The following is a 16,167-nucleotide window of genomic DNA, read 5'->3' on the forward strand; positions in this document are numbered from 1 at the left end:
TGTATTGGTTGACCCTGAGAGCATAGCACAATTATAATGGAGAAAATAGACATTTCACAAAACACAGCGACAAAGCACATTATTTCACAAAACAAAAACACAGTTTAGAGAACAAAGCATTCCATTTTACAAGATCTAATAATACCAAAGACAAACAAACCCCCCCCACAACATTTCTGAAAGCACAACAAAAAAATATACTCGGCAACCAGAAAACGTGTGTTTTAAAATGTGTTTAAAAAGGAAAAACGGTTGTTGTTGTTTCAGCTTTGGTTTACAATGTATTGTCCAGCATTGTGTGTCATGTACATCTAACTGATGCATCAACTTACTCTAGGCTTTCGACATAAAATAAAAACAAGAGCATCAGCAACAGTATTAACTGAAGTTGGTGGTGAATGTGGGGCAGGACTTATCAGTGATATAACTGCTTCTCAGTTGTACAAACAGGAATCAATTAAAGGGTTACGACATAATAGGATTGTTCATATATGGGCCAAACAGCCATGAGGAGAGAAAAGTATCACTGATGTTCTTATGAAAATGTCAGATGACAAGTGCCACCCTTTCTACTTTTACAATAAGGCTTAAAACGTACCCTTTTAATTAGATTTTAGTGAGCAACACTAAAGCAAACTACTTGTCTGAAGGACTTCAATGATTGGCTGTGTGGGATGGCCACCCCAACCACCCTTTGGTTCCACCCTTGTGCATTTGTGATGTTGCAGGTAGTTCTTAATTGATTAATTTAGTTTGAAAAACTAAGTTAGACTTTTGTCTTGTCTTGCCATACTTTTCTTACCTTTTTGAGGATTTCAAATAAACGGGGCTACTTTAGGGTAAAAAAACAACAAAAAAAACATTCAATTTCTTTAAGCAATACTCCAGATCAGCAGGTGGCGGTAATGTATCTAAAAGCTGTTTGCTAACTGCAAATACATACTGGGAAAAAAAATAAGACAAACTGCAATGAGTACTGCTTAACAGCAGGGGGAGCTCGCTCACAGCAAACAATGTAGTCTGCCTCAAATAGTGAGTCGTGGGCCATTATAGACACCGGACCAGTCTTTCCGGGGTCCAAACATCCTGTCTGGCGTGCTGGTGGAGCGTTACGGGCATCTGGCGACTGATTGGAAGTAAATCTATGCAGCGTTTGTCCTAACAGCAGCAGCAGCACCCCTTCAGATAACGTGCAGTGTCTCCCAACGCCGAGGATTTCAGTGAACTACTGCAACGGCTAACGTCACAGCTAAGTAGTTAGCCGCATCCGCAGGCAGGTAATCTTCCCAACTTTTGACTGTCGTCATTCCTTTGCGGCGCTGGATCGCCAGTCCAGCGAAATTGCCTCGCGATTTTTTTATTTTTTTTTTTACTAGTTGAAGTGCTTTTTGTCGAACTTCGTTATCGGCGTTGTCAGATGTTGCAGTTTACGTCAAAGGCTCTGGAGGCGTTAATTCAAACTAGCGGGCAGCTGCTTGCTGACTAACCCCAAAAAGGATTGATCTGTGTCTGCGTTAATGTCCATACAACGTCAACGCCACGTGACAACGTGTGTAGTTTTAAAGAATATTGTTTAATATTTGGTTTTTGGGAGCCGTCGTGAGTCATGTGCTGCAACAGGTAATACACCCAGCATTGCCAAACGTCAAGAGTGTGTTCCGGGGTGTGAGGCTGCATCATACAGGAAAAAGAGCAGCCGCTCCGACAAGCACTGCCAACCGGGTAAATGTCTGTGTAATGCAATAAAAAAAAAAAAAAAAACACCACACCTTAGACTCGAACCGTGAGATAAATGGCCCACGTCGATAAGCGGTTTTTGCCATTTAATTATGAGAGCAAACGAGACATTGCTCTAATTAAACTATCTATTGCATGAGTAAAAAGTATTAGGAGTTCATTTGAGGGGTCTTGCGGCCCGGTGGCAGCTGGGATATCCCCATGCCCCCCGCCCCCGACCCTGAACAGGATGAAGCGGCTATAAAGAAAGTGAATGAATGACTCAAATTGGAGCAAAGTGTTTAAAGGCAACACATTCAGAAGCATTTGGAGTGCTTTACACAGCGATAAAGAGCTGTGTTGGGGTGTATGTATAGATGGACAATTCGTTGCAAAAAGAGATACTACAGCTCCCTTGAACTTTGATTGAGGTGTGGTTACTGTGAAGGCAACAGCAGGTGATTCACATCTTATTGTTTTTACGTGTATCTTGAAATAAATCACAAGAAGTAGAATTCGATCTCTCTTTTTTTTTTTTTTCCATCAAAGTGCTTAAAAAAATGTGCCTGGATTTTTTAAATGGCTCATAAACGGCAGCCAACTGAGTTTATCTTTGAGAAAAACCCTGTGCTTCATTCTATGACCTCGCCTCGTGAAGGTAAGCCGCCAGCCAGCTCAGTCGGACCTTTTCACACCCGCCTGTCTGTCTGCTTTCAGGTATGTCTGAAGTTAGTCTTGAGGTTGAGTCGGAGAAGGCCTCAGCCGAGGACCCTCAGATGGATTGTGAGGAGGCTCACGAAGCTGGGGGCAGTTTGAGTGAGGATCAGAGACAGGCGAGCGTAGACGGTAGCGATGGAGGAGAGGACAGAGCCGATGTGCTGTACGATATTGATATTAACAGTGATGGAGAAAACGCTGAATCCGGTGGTAAGGACGTTCGGGAGGAGGATGGGGGCACTAAGGGCGCGTTGCCTAGAAGTGTAGACAGTGGAGGACGTGAGGCGAAACGCCACCCTGAGACGACCGTAACGCCAGAGGAAAGCGGAGATTCTCACTCTGACGCAAAGGTGATATTTATCTTCACTTCGAACAATCCACCTGCTCTGGCACTTCCTCGCTGCGCTCTCGCTTGTTTTGCTTTTCTAAATTTTTTTTTTTTTTTCTGTGGTGGCGGCGTTCTCTTTCCTATTGAATCGGTAAAAATTTCATCATGTTTTTTTTTATATATATATATCAGAAACGATCCACCACATAAGCCTGAGTCGTAGAGTAATGTGACTTTTTCTCTCGCAGTCTGTTGTCGGGCTTCTGATTCTATATGCTTTGCTGAAGCTTACAGAAAACTAGCTGATGCTTATGGTGCGCTGGGTGGTGTTCTCACTAATTGGTCATTTGTTTCTCCCTGACATACCTGAAGCATTTCCACAGCGATGATCAAGGCTCCATGCATTTCCTGGCTTTTCTGGCATATTTTATTACATTTTTTTTTTTTTTTTTTGCAGAATGATTGCTGTCAAACATGTATGTGTGTTGTTTATTACCATGTGACATGAATGCATTCGGTTGCTTTTCAGTTGTCATCTCTGCTGTCAGTAAGTATTCAGTCCTCTACATGTGTGGATGATATGAAAATGATACAGTTTTGTCCTGTTTGTAAGTGGAGTGGGCATACAGCTCTTGAATTCTACACGTGTCAGTCACATGGTCGGGTAAGTGGCAGCTTTGGCCTCCTGACTGCACATTGTCAGGCAGTCCCACATTTCTATGCAGGACTACGTGTTTCTGGAACGTGTGACTCCTGACTTGCACTCTGTTTCAGGCACACTGCCAGCATTGAGCCCTACATCCCAAGACTTTCACGTTGCATTCATCGTCATTCACTTTTTTCATTTGGAAATGTAAATGCTGCAAAGTTGCCGCAGGGAATTTACTTTTTTTCTTCTTCTTCACGCCCAACTTTTTACCTGTTTTTTTTTTTTTTTTTATCAGCTTGAGAAGCAACACTTAAATGCTTCCTTATTGCTGACGCAGCAAGCTGAACAGTGAGCTTATTGTTGTTTTCCTTTCCTCCCTTCTCAACTGTAGGGAAGGTATAACATGTTCCTTACTGTGTCTGATTAATTCCCAGCCAGTGAACTATTGTGAGTGCTCCTGTGCTTTTACACTGAATATAAGAAGCTGTCCTGCAGATAGTTGGTAGGATCGATTGGGCTCCGAGACCCCATTATTGTCCGTAAATCCCCGGTTTAAATAGTTCCATCCCCATAACGTCCTGCAAAGTGAAAGGACTCTTGCATCGTATAGTTATGGAGTCAATTCAGTTAAAGAGCACACAGATGTTTTTTTGGGGGTTTTTTTAAGTTCTACTCGGATATGTGCGGTTTCCCCCCCCCTGTTTAAACCTGATGTCTCAGTTAACCATCAGTCAGGTGTCAGCCAGTCTTATCTGCAGTAGGTCCTTAGACAGGCGGAGCCATACATATCTGTGATGCCTGCGTGCGGGTGTCCTGTGGCCTTTAAGTATTCATGTATCTGTCACATGACTCAACAGTCTAAAGAAAGTCTTTGTTGCAGGTGCCGACTTGAAATCATTTTGCCTTTGGTGCTCTGAATATGTCCCAATCTGGCTCATATTCGTATGGTTGATGACGAGTTTTTAGCCATAAGGAGAAATCTTCTGATCTTGAACCCTGAAAGTCTGCACAGCCTCGCAGACGAACTTGTTTACATCAAGCACTCCTTTAAGACACAGAAATGAATTCTCTTTAAAGCTGCCGTCGGCAGGTTTTCAAAATTCCGAGTCTAAATTCGGAAAATTCGAACTGATACAACTTTCAGGTCCCTCCCCCTCTGTGGACGAGGTTGTGCACGTGAGTTCACACCAGTGTGCGCGCACACAAGCTGGGGGCAGACTCACGCTCAGCATGGAAGACGTGGTTGGTGACTGTTCTGCTCAGATAATAGATCAATAATAAACCTAACGTGATTGGTTAAAAACAGCCGGGAGCGCTCGATTTTTGCAAGCACGATTTTTGCAAGCACGATTTTTGCAAGCACGATTTCAGGCTTCAGAGGGAGCTACAGAATTCGGGATTTTTCCTAAACAGCCTATTTAATATTCTCCTTTCAGAATCCCATGACAGTTCAAGCTAAAATGACTAAAAAAAAGTTGCCGACGGCAGCTTTAAGCACCACGGCACAAAATGCAAAAGATGTTGACCAAAACTGTAGCTGAACTTGCTTTGCTGTTCGTCGCACTCGTGTAAAATTAAAAGCTAAAACACTATTTTCACCATGTTGAAAAAGCGGACCCAACGCATGAATTCAATGCAAAAGTCAAAACCCTTCTTATTATTATTTTTTCTTTCTTTTTGTCAAAACTTGGTGTTTCCATAGGTTTTTGGAGATATTTTTTGCCGTTCTTTGGAGGCCTTTTTTTTTTTTTTTTTTAACTGCTCATTCTTGGAGGGGGGGGGGGGTTGTTGGTTTGGTTTTTCCTCTCATTTACATATGACATACCCGGACAGATCCTCTTGATCACATTCTTTCTGCTTCAGAAACAGGAATTGTTCGTTGGATAGTCATGCTGAAACATTTCTCCCCCTCTTAGCTTAGGAGTATTTCAGTATGTCCCCTAATATTTTCACTTTATGCACTCGTCCCCTCTAATGTCGCGCTTTGTGCTTCACTCCAAAATGCTGGACCCCATGTGACTAAAGAACGCGCCATCCAGCATCCACTGGGTTTTTTTCCTGTATGATCTGCAAAAATGTAAAGCGCGTTTATGCTAAAGAGGAAGCTGGACACTGTCCATGCATGTTAGTTTTGTGCACTGCCTTTCAAGCTGTCTGTGCCACAGAAAGCTGATGTCCTGTATCCTCTTTATTCAGTAAGACTGGAAACAGATTTTAAAGTTTCTCCTGCAGTTCTTGTCCACGTGGAGCCCTGACCCTCCCGTTCAAATGAGGGATGGAAGGTTTTTTTGTTTGCTTTTTGTCATAGAGTTTAGAAATTGAGACGGTTCTGGTGCTCACAGGTCATTTTATGGCCACGTGCAAAATAACAGATGAACCCAATTTTGTTTGAGTGATCACAGCTTTTCTAATCTGTGTGTCGGGGATCGCGTTTCTACTTTGGATTTTTTTTTGTTGTAAAAGTCTTTCTTTGATTATGCATAAGAGGAAATGCTTTACCGAGAGGCGAACCGCTCAGAATCATTTAACATTGAAGCGATAATTAACAGGGTGTCTTCTCTATGTAACATTTCAGTAAATGGGACTGTTTTATGTTTACTTTTGTGGGTAATTTGACATCATTTTTAGGGACCGCCCTGGTGGTCAGTAAAGTTGTAATTACTAAATGATAGCGTTAAACCTGCTTCCTTTTTACCCTAGTTTAATGTATGTTTATGATTTAATTGTACGAATGAAACTGACTATTGTGTACTCGCAGTGAAACCACTCGGACAGACCAGGATCCTGTTACCTGGTGATCTGGTTGCCATTTTCATTATTTAGACGGTGGTCAGAGTCCTTAGGTGACACGTCTTATTCAGAAATACACATTCAGATTGACTGATTCTTTAAACATGATTGTATAGTATATAATATTGAATTTTTTTTTTGTTTGTTTTTTTTGCTAAAGCTTCCCATAAACAAGCCCCATGAAGTAGCACGCAGAGCGTCGAGCTCATTAGGTCAGTGTCCCAGTTTCCAAGTCCGCAGTGATTAGGCCATAAAACTGCACAGGACCTAACCCAGCTCTATCTTCTTCCTACAACTCCAGTGAGCCAGTGAGCCATTGTAAAATATGGAAGTGTTGAAAATTGATGTGAGCTGTTGTTGCACAAGACATTCGTATTATTGCTAACATTTGAATCATTTAATATGACTCTCTCGTAGCTTTCCTTTCTGTCTCCAAAGTCATTTAAAGAAGCATGAGCAGGAGAGGATGAGTTGACCTGTTTGCTGTAATTTACTTCAACATTTTGGATGACCCCCGGTGATGACTGTAAGGTTTAGGCATCAAATATTAGATGTTATAGCATGTTATAGTGCTTTGAGTGAAGTAAAAATGTCTTGTCCTCAGACTATGTATGTGTTTTTGTGCCTGATTTTAGATAGAAAATGTAGGTTGTTAACATAGTTTTCAGGGCCTTGGCCCATATTTCTCTCTCTGCCAGTGTCCACAAGATGGCGGCCCACGCCTGTCGTCTCCCAAGAGATCTTCCTGACTTCTTTGTCCTTAAGCAATAACTCCTTCATATCACTGCTCCTCATTGCAGGAGAGCACAATGGCTGAAGAGTCCCAGAGAAGCTCAGCTGCGGAGATCCCGGTGACCAGCAATGGAGACCTGGAACAGAGCCCCGAGACAGTTTTCCAGAGGGTAAGAGCTCCATCAGAGGCTTTTTAGAACAGCTCTTTGGCCCCATTTCATTGGCCCTACTGTTCAGCCCAACCTCTCTGATTTGCATAAGTTAGACATCCCTTTTCCTTCGGGGATCAAAGAGTAGTGGTCATTTAGCCCCAAAAGAAAAGAAAAGGGACACCCTACCTCTGCAAAAGGCACAAGGACAGGAAGTGGGATTGGGCCTATAAGTGTCTTATCTAGAGTTAGAATCAGTTACTTTTCTGCACTGCTGCCCCAGTCCTTTCGTTGTAGGATGACGCATTTCTTATGATACATTTGCCTTTCATCGATCAAGTAAAAAAGCTTTTATTGAGGTGAATCAGCATTTAATCTTTGGCTCTGATTATGGGGAAACGCACGGCTGTAGCTGACAGTGATTCTCATTTATTTATTTTTTTCTGTTTACTGAATGTAAACAGGGAGTTTTGTCTCTTTATTTTCAACTTCCTTTATTCTGAACAGAACACAACTGTCATTATATTTGGTACATCAAAACATGAACTCTGTACTTTTGATAGGTTAGGCCCAACAAATTTTAGGCATCACTGCTTTTTTTAGTGGGGGGGGTTAAAAAAAATTAATTCAGGCTTTAATTGTGATGTTGTTCTCGGAGTAATAGGCTAGTAATTTATCTTTGAGTTTCAACAAAATTAAAAGTTGGTCTAAAACTATTTTTGTGTATTCAAACGTCTTATATTGACACGGGGAAAGTTGGGGTGAAAGTGAACATCTCAGTTTCCCGTTTGTCGGCTTCTTCATTCAACTGTGCTTTGATATTGTTGTTGTTATGATTTTGATCATTTTCAATAGGACTCCCACCCCGGTACCCCTGGTCCCCTGAACCTTTCAGAGTCTTGTGTCAACTCCAGCAACTCTGCTTCGACAGTAGAGGGCATCGTCGAATCAGGACCATACAAAGGTGGGCGATCCTCTTCCCCTTATTGCTGTTCCCTTTTATTTGTGTGTGCACCGTTTCCTCACCATTGACTTTCGTGAGGCAACAGCTCACCAGAGTCTTATCGGGCGTTGTCAGCTTTCTACATGATGTGATTTTTGCTCCAGCGTTACGTGTTAAAAGACTGCTTCTCTCTGCATGCGTTTCCAGTGCTCCACTTTTGGTTGTAAATCTCTGTGAGAAATGAAAAGGTAGAAATTTGAATTTGTAAAGGTGGCCATCCCATTGAATTTAATGAGTTTGCTCTGATCTCTTGGTCGTAACCCTCCTTTCCTTTTCATCATCGTGTTCTTGTTACAGATGCAAATAAAAAAAAATCTCCCTATAGAGCAGGGAGCTGTTGTATCATGTTAACCTCGGTGTTGCCATGGCTATTTTCCATGTTATTCTCACTGGTTGAGGAAGGCCTTTGTTCATTAGCACACTCGACCTGCAACATTAGAAGAGCTACTGTAATAAGGGGGCTGGACGACACTTGAAATCAACATAAATGTGAAATTTCTCCTTATACTTGTTTGGCAGGAGGGTAGCATGCTCTAATCAATCATAACTGTGAATATCCCTTAGGGTCAGCAAGCCTGCCCGCGTCTCCCGTGTCACCTGTAGCTCCCGGCTCAGCCGTTGCTAGCCGCCTGGCGCGCTCCTTCAGCGATTGTCAGGCTGAGAAAGGTACCCGGAGCAATGGTGTATCAATCAGACGGCACACAATTAATGGAAATTGTACCTTTCTTGGTTTGCACGTGTTGCTGACCTGCTCTTGCTCACCCGGGCTGCGCCTCATTCAGAATCCAACCTCACTTCTCCCTTTTTGTTCGTGGGCTCTCCAGATCTTTCCTTCTGTCAAATGTGAGCTAACTCGAGCACTTTTGTGCTTTGTTCTGGCTCTTGTTGATCATTTACTTGTCATTAATGGTCGTCGTCCTGAGATGCAGATAACAAGGTCACTTGACACCTTTGCTTGGCTTGAAAAGAATTTATTTATTTTTTTTTAAATTTTAAAAAACTTTTGGGATTTTAACGTGGTTTCTTTTCCTGCTTGTAACCTTTTATCCCATCAAGTTAACTGAAGACTCTCAGTAGAACCTTGAAACTGTCATAATGTAGGAAAAACTGATCAGACAAGAGAGCGATATGTGAATAAATCATGTTATAATCAACCACCAGTTATTCATTTCAGTGTTTCAGCTGAATTGATCGAACTACTGTGCAGTACTGCCAAGTGGTGCATCTAACAATAATAGAAAATGACGTAACTAACTTCTGATATGGGAATCAACAATAGTTCATTAATTGCTCATTACCGAGAGACATTATTGATCATTTTGAGTTGTGTTTTTGGTCATTTGCTAAATGCAAGTCAATTATTCACCAGTTCCAGTGAGCGTGTGTAGTCTCAACTATCTTTGTTTGGGAAATGACTCGCTGCTGAGTACTCAGTTAAAGAATATTCTTCCTGTATTTTTGGTCAGAATTGCAAACCAAACATTTGTTGTTTTTTTTTTCAGTGCTTTACTGTGTATTTAGGAACAAGAATGTAATTCTAGTTGTGATAAATAAGTCTAAATGTTTCCAACTCCAAAACTTAGTTTACACGTGCACCGTACAGGGGGGAAATTCCCTCCCCTCCAACACTCCTCTATGGAAAGTATCAAAGGTTGGACCAGCTGCTACATTTAATGGTAGCATGTGGATAAAGTTGCCAACATTGAGGGGAAATTGTAAGGGGGAAGAGGGATAAAAATATCAATATATATTTATAAGGTCAACTTTACCCTCTAGCCCTAGTTGATTTTTTTTTTTATTATTTTTTTTTTTTTTTCTTTACGTCTTTGCTTGTTCGCCCGATACCCTCTGTCTCACCGCTATGTGTTTGGGTCTGAGCCGGTAGGCAGCTGGCTGCTTCGACAACAAAAACAGAAAAAAAAAAAAAGATGAACAACCTTCATAGAGCAGTGAGAGTAAATCATGAGAGTGAAGTCGGCTAAACGGTGAGCTTCTATTTGTCAAAGTACTCCATAAATGTTTCAGACTCGGGTGAGATTTTCTGGTGACAACTCGCTGTCTTTTCCTGCTTATTGCTATTTGCCATAAAAGGAAAAAGTATCAATTGTTGCTGCCTGATTACGAACATTATATTTTTTACCTTGTCTGCTTACCTTTTCTACATTTTGAGTTCCACATCTCTCAGCATTTCCCTCCCCCATTATCCAAAGAACGCTTTGAAGCGCCGTCACCGTCGGCCTTTAAAAGGTTTCACGTTCTTTTTGGTGTGAATTCCTCTAATGTCTTAGGTTCAGTGTTTCTTCTGCGCTGTTGTGTTGACGAGACAATCTCATGTTCTCAAAACTGCTTTAAAATCTTTCCTGCAGAATTGCACCGTCAGAACTTTTCACCACGTTTTCCTAGCCTTTAGATCCAGTTCAGTCACTCAGCGAGTAAATGACTGTTTAATTGTCCAGGCAGCGGAGCGGTGGTCCTCTCAGATGACTTAAAGAACCCAGCCATGGAAAAACTGGACCTAGTGAGAAAGTGGAGCATCAACACATATAAAGTAAACCTCACTGTCCTTGATTTGCTTTTGTGTCCCTCGTCTACCTCTCCCCCTCTCTCAGCTTGTGTCCCACTCTTTAATTTCTCTCAGCTAATTAAGATGTTGGCACAGAAGTGAAACTGACAGCTGCAAATGATTGGTATGCTCCATCTTTCTATAAACTTTTTGTTCAGGCACCACTTTGCCCCCCCATCAGATTGTCTCTTTTCACAGTCTCTTTACTCTCGTTTTTTTTCTTTTTTTTTTTTTTTTCTTCCTGACTGTCCACAGTAGAAACCTCCCAGCAGTCACTGTTAGTATTTTCAAGTCAACTTAAACTCTTTTCAGTGTTGTGCATGTGCTGACGAGCACGCTGTCCTTTGCAGTGTACCAGGCAGATCCTGTCTGAGAAGCTGGGCCGGGGCTCGAAGACCGTGGACCTGGAGCTGGAGGCGCAGATCGAGTTGCTCCGCGACAACAAAAGGAAGTACCAGAACGTGATCAAGCTGGCTCAGACGCTGGCCAATCAGCTGTCCCAGATAATGCAGACGCAGAGGCAGCTGGGCGACGCCTTCGCCGACCTCAGCCTCAAGTCACCAGAGCTCCATGTGAGTCGACTCCGCTTAAATCAAACAGGCTGGAGGGGACGTAGTGCAAGGAGTCCTCTACACAGTCCCTTTAGTGTGTATTCCTGTTCATTGTGTTTTTTTTTTTTTTTCACCCGTCAAAGCAAGAGCCACGGTGGATGTGTGCGATCATTGGCGTTCACTTTTGATTGTAAGATTACGCATAAACCACCAAGCCAAATTTAAGGAAACTTATTGGAGAGTTGGTGCTCACGGGAAGAAAGAAGCGATTCAATTTTGGTGAATTTTATGGGTTCAAATTTGTGAGATGCAACATTGTCCTTCGTGGAAGAGTGCATCAGTCATGTGTGAATTACACCCCTTCTGCATTTTTCTAGCATTTTGAGGCAATGCTCCGTCTGGGGTGGACAGAGTAACACATGCGCATCACTTTCAACACGACATGAGGTGTGACTGGCTGCAGTCGCATTAACAGACGCGTTATTTTCCATATGATCGGCTGTTCAGAGGAATCCGACAGTTGATGAACAACAGCGCCGTCCATACATTTCTCCTCCGTGGTTTCTCTCATGATCATTAGCTGCAGCACCGAGTCGTCTTCTCTCAGCATCTAAGGAAATGGAGCAGGACTGTTTGAGGTTTAGATCCTCACCAGCAAAAAAAAAAAGCTTACTTTTCAATAAGCTTAAACATTAAACAGAAATGATATTTTCAGCTGTTCTCATCCGCTCTTACTATGTTTTACACAACGAATGGATTCGTTATTACATGTTGAATTGTTACTCTGTAAAAAACTTTGTATTTCACTTTTATGCGCCATCCAGTGTTGCCAAAAAAAACTGCAGGCCAACTGTAGCTCTTTTTTTCACACAGCGTTTATGAAGCGTGTGGAGCCGTGAGGGGCAAATGAATTAATTCATGTCATCGCTTTATCAGATTGATGAAGTCGTTAATGTTTTGTGTCTAATGTCTGAAAAGAGCTTTAATGAAGCGTCGGATCACCGTGCGCAGAAGTGAATTACTTAAAAGGTGATTCTCAGTAAGCGTTTGAGATTCCCCACCTCCTTACCAGGGAGTTACAGGATTTTAATACGAAAATGCCTATTTGATTTTTTTTCTCAAATGAGTGAATAAATACGCCACACTGCTTAATTAAAGAAAGGAATTGTAATCTTTCATATATTGTGGCCAGTTCAAAGGGCGTGCCTTGTTAAGAGTAATGCAGTTAAATACAAATGTCTTTTAATAATTTCAGCCTTCAGAGTTTTTTTTTATTATTTATTTATAAAAAAATTTTTGTAGGCCCCTGTTTTGATTATTTTAACTAGAGAGCATATAGGTTGTTTTAGTATTCTGTCAATATGAGCATATTGGCAAAGTTCACAGCTTTTAGGTGTGATGAGCGTGTCCTTCATTATTTTCTTTAGGAGGAGTTTGGATACAACGCGGACACACAGAAGCTTTTGTCCAAAAATGGAGAGACGCTGCTTGCTGCCATCAACTCCTTCATCTCAAGCGTGAACACACTTGTGGACAAAACGATCGAAGATACCATGATTAACATCAAACAGTACGAAATTGCCAGGTAACGTGTCTGTGGATTTTTGTATTACTTTTGGCCCACATCGAGCTTTACTTGGCTACAAAATGTCAGGCTCCATAGACACTCTTCACCTTTGTGTCAGAGGTGAAGCAGTGAAGGTCAGAATGTCTTTTATAGTGGCAACAACTTAGTTAACCATTATTTATTTATTATTACAACCATTATTATTATTTATTTTTGTTTCTGTTCATGACTCTGTTCTCAAAGTCCAATATTTCCCGTCTTTTATCTCCAGCCTTTAGGACATGATATAGTTGTAAGTAGGGCTGTAGCGATACACGATACGATACACGATATTCGGCCAACGATACGATTCGATACCCTTACATAATGTTCTGGGGGGAAAAAAGGGACAGTGTGATTTGACATGAATCATCGCTGATTGGACTGGTGGTCCAACCTTTGAACCGGAAGGACAACACAGCCAGACAAACAGAAACAAACATGTCACAAACGTGAGAGCTGTGCACTTTATATAACATTTTTATGAACTAATTTATCACTGTTTTGTATAATGTGACCCCCTGGCATTGTATTGTATTACCTTAATGTTCTGTGTTTTCACTAATTGTAACGTCTGACTTTTCAATAAAGTTTGCTTTAAAAAAATAAATGAATAAATAAAATAAAAATCGATACTCGAGGCTGAAAAATCGATACTTTATCGGGAAACGAAATATCGATATATATCGCAGTATCGATGAAATTGCTCAGCCCTAGTTGTAAGCTATTTTTTTGTATGTCTGATTTGGTTTATATGATTTAACATTCCTAGGGTCGAGTACGATGCATACCGTACTGATTTGGAGGAGCTGAATCTGGGGCCACGTGATGGCAACACCATGCCAAGGATCGAGCAATCGCAGCAGCAGTTTCAGATCTACCGAGAGAAGTACGAGAGGATGCGAAACGACTTGTCGGTGAAGCTGAAGTTCCTGGAGGAGAACAAGGTTGGCTAGCGGCTCGATCTGCTCTGCATATCACTGATAAAGTGTCAGCTTTTAATTAAATGTGTTATTCATCTTTTTTTTTTTTTTTTTTTTTTTTTTTTTTTTTATCCTTCTTCTTTTTTTCGGCTCCCACAGGTGAAAGTGTTGCATAACCAGCTCATCTTGTTCCACAACGCCATCGCTGCGTACTATGCTGGAAACCAGGAGCAGCTGGAACAGACGCTCAAGCAGTTCCACATCAAGTTGAAAATGCCAGGTGGGGACAGTCCCTCTTGGCTGGAAGAGCACTAAACACTCCTTTTCGAGACATTGTCGGCTCAGTTTGACATGAAATGTCAGATGCTACAGAAACTACAGGAAGCTTCCTTCCCCTCTTTCATTGTACTGTCACTGCTTTTCAAACTATCAAAACTGTAAATCTTCTAACAAAAATCACAGAAAAAAAAAAGAGAACAGAACTTCCACATTCCTTTTGATCTTTCCTGTTGAATCCTTACAAATCATAAGAAATGCACTTTTCTACTGTTTGACAGATCTTTTGAATGGGAGGTGCTGCAGTAATAACATCTTGAAACTCTAAATGGCCTTTTGTACTCCAGCGTATGAATGTTGCATCCCAGCACGGCAGACATGTTGGCTTTGTAAGGGCAGCTACGAGATCAAAACGACTGCCGTTTTATTCACAATCTTTACATTACTCCCACCAGCTGACTCAGACTGGGATGAATGCTTTACTAAAGTCTAATCAGGAGCTTTTTACAATTTGTGCTCTTTCAGAATCATGCAAATGGTCACTTTTACTATCAAACTCAGAATTAATTGGTAAGTTTGATAGTTTGGGGAATGCCCTTTTGTTAAGTGAGATGATCTTTACTATTTGCATTGCTCAGTATAAGGCAACAACTAGGACAACAGTGGTGAAGAGATAAACTTTTTTTTTTTTTGGGTGGGGGGGCACTAAACTCACTAATTCAAAACCAAAGCGTACTGTATCAGGTTGTGGTTTTACCGAGGGTAATGTGGCTTTGGGCAGAGTCGGGCCATCTTCTTCCCTCTGATTGCTGACTTTCTGCTGAGCTGCTGTAAACCGGCTTCTGGCTCAAACCTCATGTTGAGCAGATGGATACGAAAAAAGGGTTGTATATCCACTCCTAACGTTTGCAAAACCAAAGCGTTTCCCAAAAGTCTGAAACTCTGTTTTTAGCTTGTATGCATTCAGGGCAAACAACTGAATGGGTAAAGGTGTAGATTCGCTCTTCAATAGCACAGAAAATGAAGGACCAGCCTTTTGTGACGATATGTGCCTTGTATTTGCTCCTCTTATCCCCACCGCACACTCCCACTACCTTTTTTCAGGGCCGACTCCTGATGGAAGAGACTGGACCAAACGATCACCCACACACACACACACAACCAATCAAAAGTAGTACAATAGGAGGCTGTATAACTTAACATGCACCACAAAATGTTGGGAAAAAAAAGTCCACTCCATTAACTTCATAAAGAAAAATTGGATTTGAACATTTGCTGTTCTCAAAGATATTTATCTGTATTGCACTTATGCACATTTATGCATTTGAGACTACAGAAACTTTGTAAGACCTGTATATGTACAGTGTGAACCAAATTCCATTTAACTTGACAAAGTCCGTTTTTTTTTTTTTTGTTTTTTGTTTTTTTTTGTGAAGATCAGCATCCTTTCTTCGGCTGCTAACAGTTTACTCCATTTGGCTGTATTAAAGTGTATTTTTTCAAAGAGGAATTTCTATACGCTGGCATAAATAACCAGCTGTTATTTCTTCAATATGTGGATTTGTTATTTTCATATGGCTTATATCTTATTATAGAAGTTTAAGAGTGTGAAACTTGGAAAACATTTGATTATTTCCTTGAAAAAGATGGCTGTATATATGTGTGTGTGTGTGTGTGTGTGTGTATGTATATATATATATATATATATATATATATATACATATATACATATATAAATGATCAGTGCTGTGTTTTACTGAAGACATACAGATTGATGTCATAGTACTGCCATGTAATAGTGAATCTCTACCTTTTCTAAGAATGAAACATTAACAAATGTTGAGTTAAAAGGATTCTGAATGTTGTGTAACCTATTTGGAGAAATAAAACTTTCTCTTTCTGTAGCTGTGTCTAGTTGTTTCTGTTTTTAACAAAGGTTTATGACAGCAGCCTGTATGAAATGTCTCTCGAAGGGCCAACAAAAAAAAAGAAATCAAGCGACTTAAAGCCAGTTTGGATTATTGGTACTTTAAACGGAGTCAGGATAATATCCCAGACTACTCGTGACATGCCTTTTGAGAACTTCCAATGTTGTTTTTTTAAGTAACTTGCCCCATCCTGTGTTTTGTCAACTTGCTCTTCTTCCAACAGATGACCCATTGTA

The 16,167-nt window shown here is 41.0% G+C and overlaps 1 protein-coding gene across 3 annotated transcripts; it reads left to right on the plus strand.

Moving 5' to 3' along the window:
• Nucleotides 1-1,010: 1,010 nt before the first annotated feature.
• On the plus strand, nt 1,011-15,907 carry arfip1 (ADP-ribosylation factor interacting protein 1 (arfaptin 1)). 3 transcript variants are annotated; one of them, XM_075463256.1, is made up of 10 exons: nt 1,011-1,277; nt 2,434-2,783; nt 7,001-7,102; nt 7,937-8,045; nt 8,649-8,750; nt 10,541-10,632; nt 10,998-11,219; nt 12,626-12,783; nt 13,577-13,751; nt 13,887-15,907. In XM_075463256.1, exons 2-10 carry the CDS (start codon nt 2,436-2,438, stop codon nt 14,040-14,042), a joined length of 1,464 nt encoding a protein of 487 aa, XP_075319371.1. In that variant the 5' UTR covers nt 1,011-1,277; nt 2,434-2,435; the 3' UTR covers nt 14,043-15,907. The 3 variants fall into 3 exon arrangements, with proteins under 3 accessions (XP_075319371.1, XP_075319373.1, XP_075319374.1); XM_075463258.1 differs by lacking the exon at nt 8,649-8,750; XM_075463259.1 differs by lacking the exon at nt 2,434-2,783 and having other exon boundaries at nt 1,012-1,277.
• The last annotated feature ends 260 nt before the right edge of the window (nt 15,908-16,167 follow it).

This window comes from Odontesthes bonariensis, chromosome 4, assembly GCF_027942865.1.
Source record: "Odontesthes bonariensis isolate fOdoBon6 chromosome 4, fOdoBon6.hap1, whole genome shotgun sequence".
Lineage (NCBI taxonomy): Eukaryota > Metazoa > Chordata > Actinopteri > Atheriniformes > Atherinopsidae > Odontesthes > Odontesthes bonariensis.

Bases quoted from the DNA above. Each gene is read 5' to 3' on its own strand.
- arfip1 (XM_075463256.1), top strand. From the start codon at position 2,436: ATGTCTGAAGTTAGTCTTGAGGTTGAGTCGGAGAAGGCCTCAGCCGAG. The intron at 2,784-7,000 runs GTGATATTTATC...TCCTCATTGCAG, and splicing joins ATTCTCACTCTGACGCAAAG to GAGAGCACAATGGCTGAAGA. The intron at 12,784-13,576 runs GTAACGTGTCTG...TAACATTCCTAG, and splicing joins AAACAGTACGAAATTGCCAG to GGTCGAGTACGATGCATACC.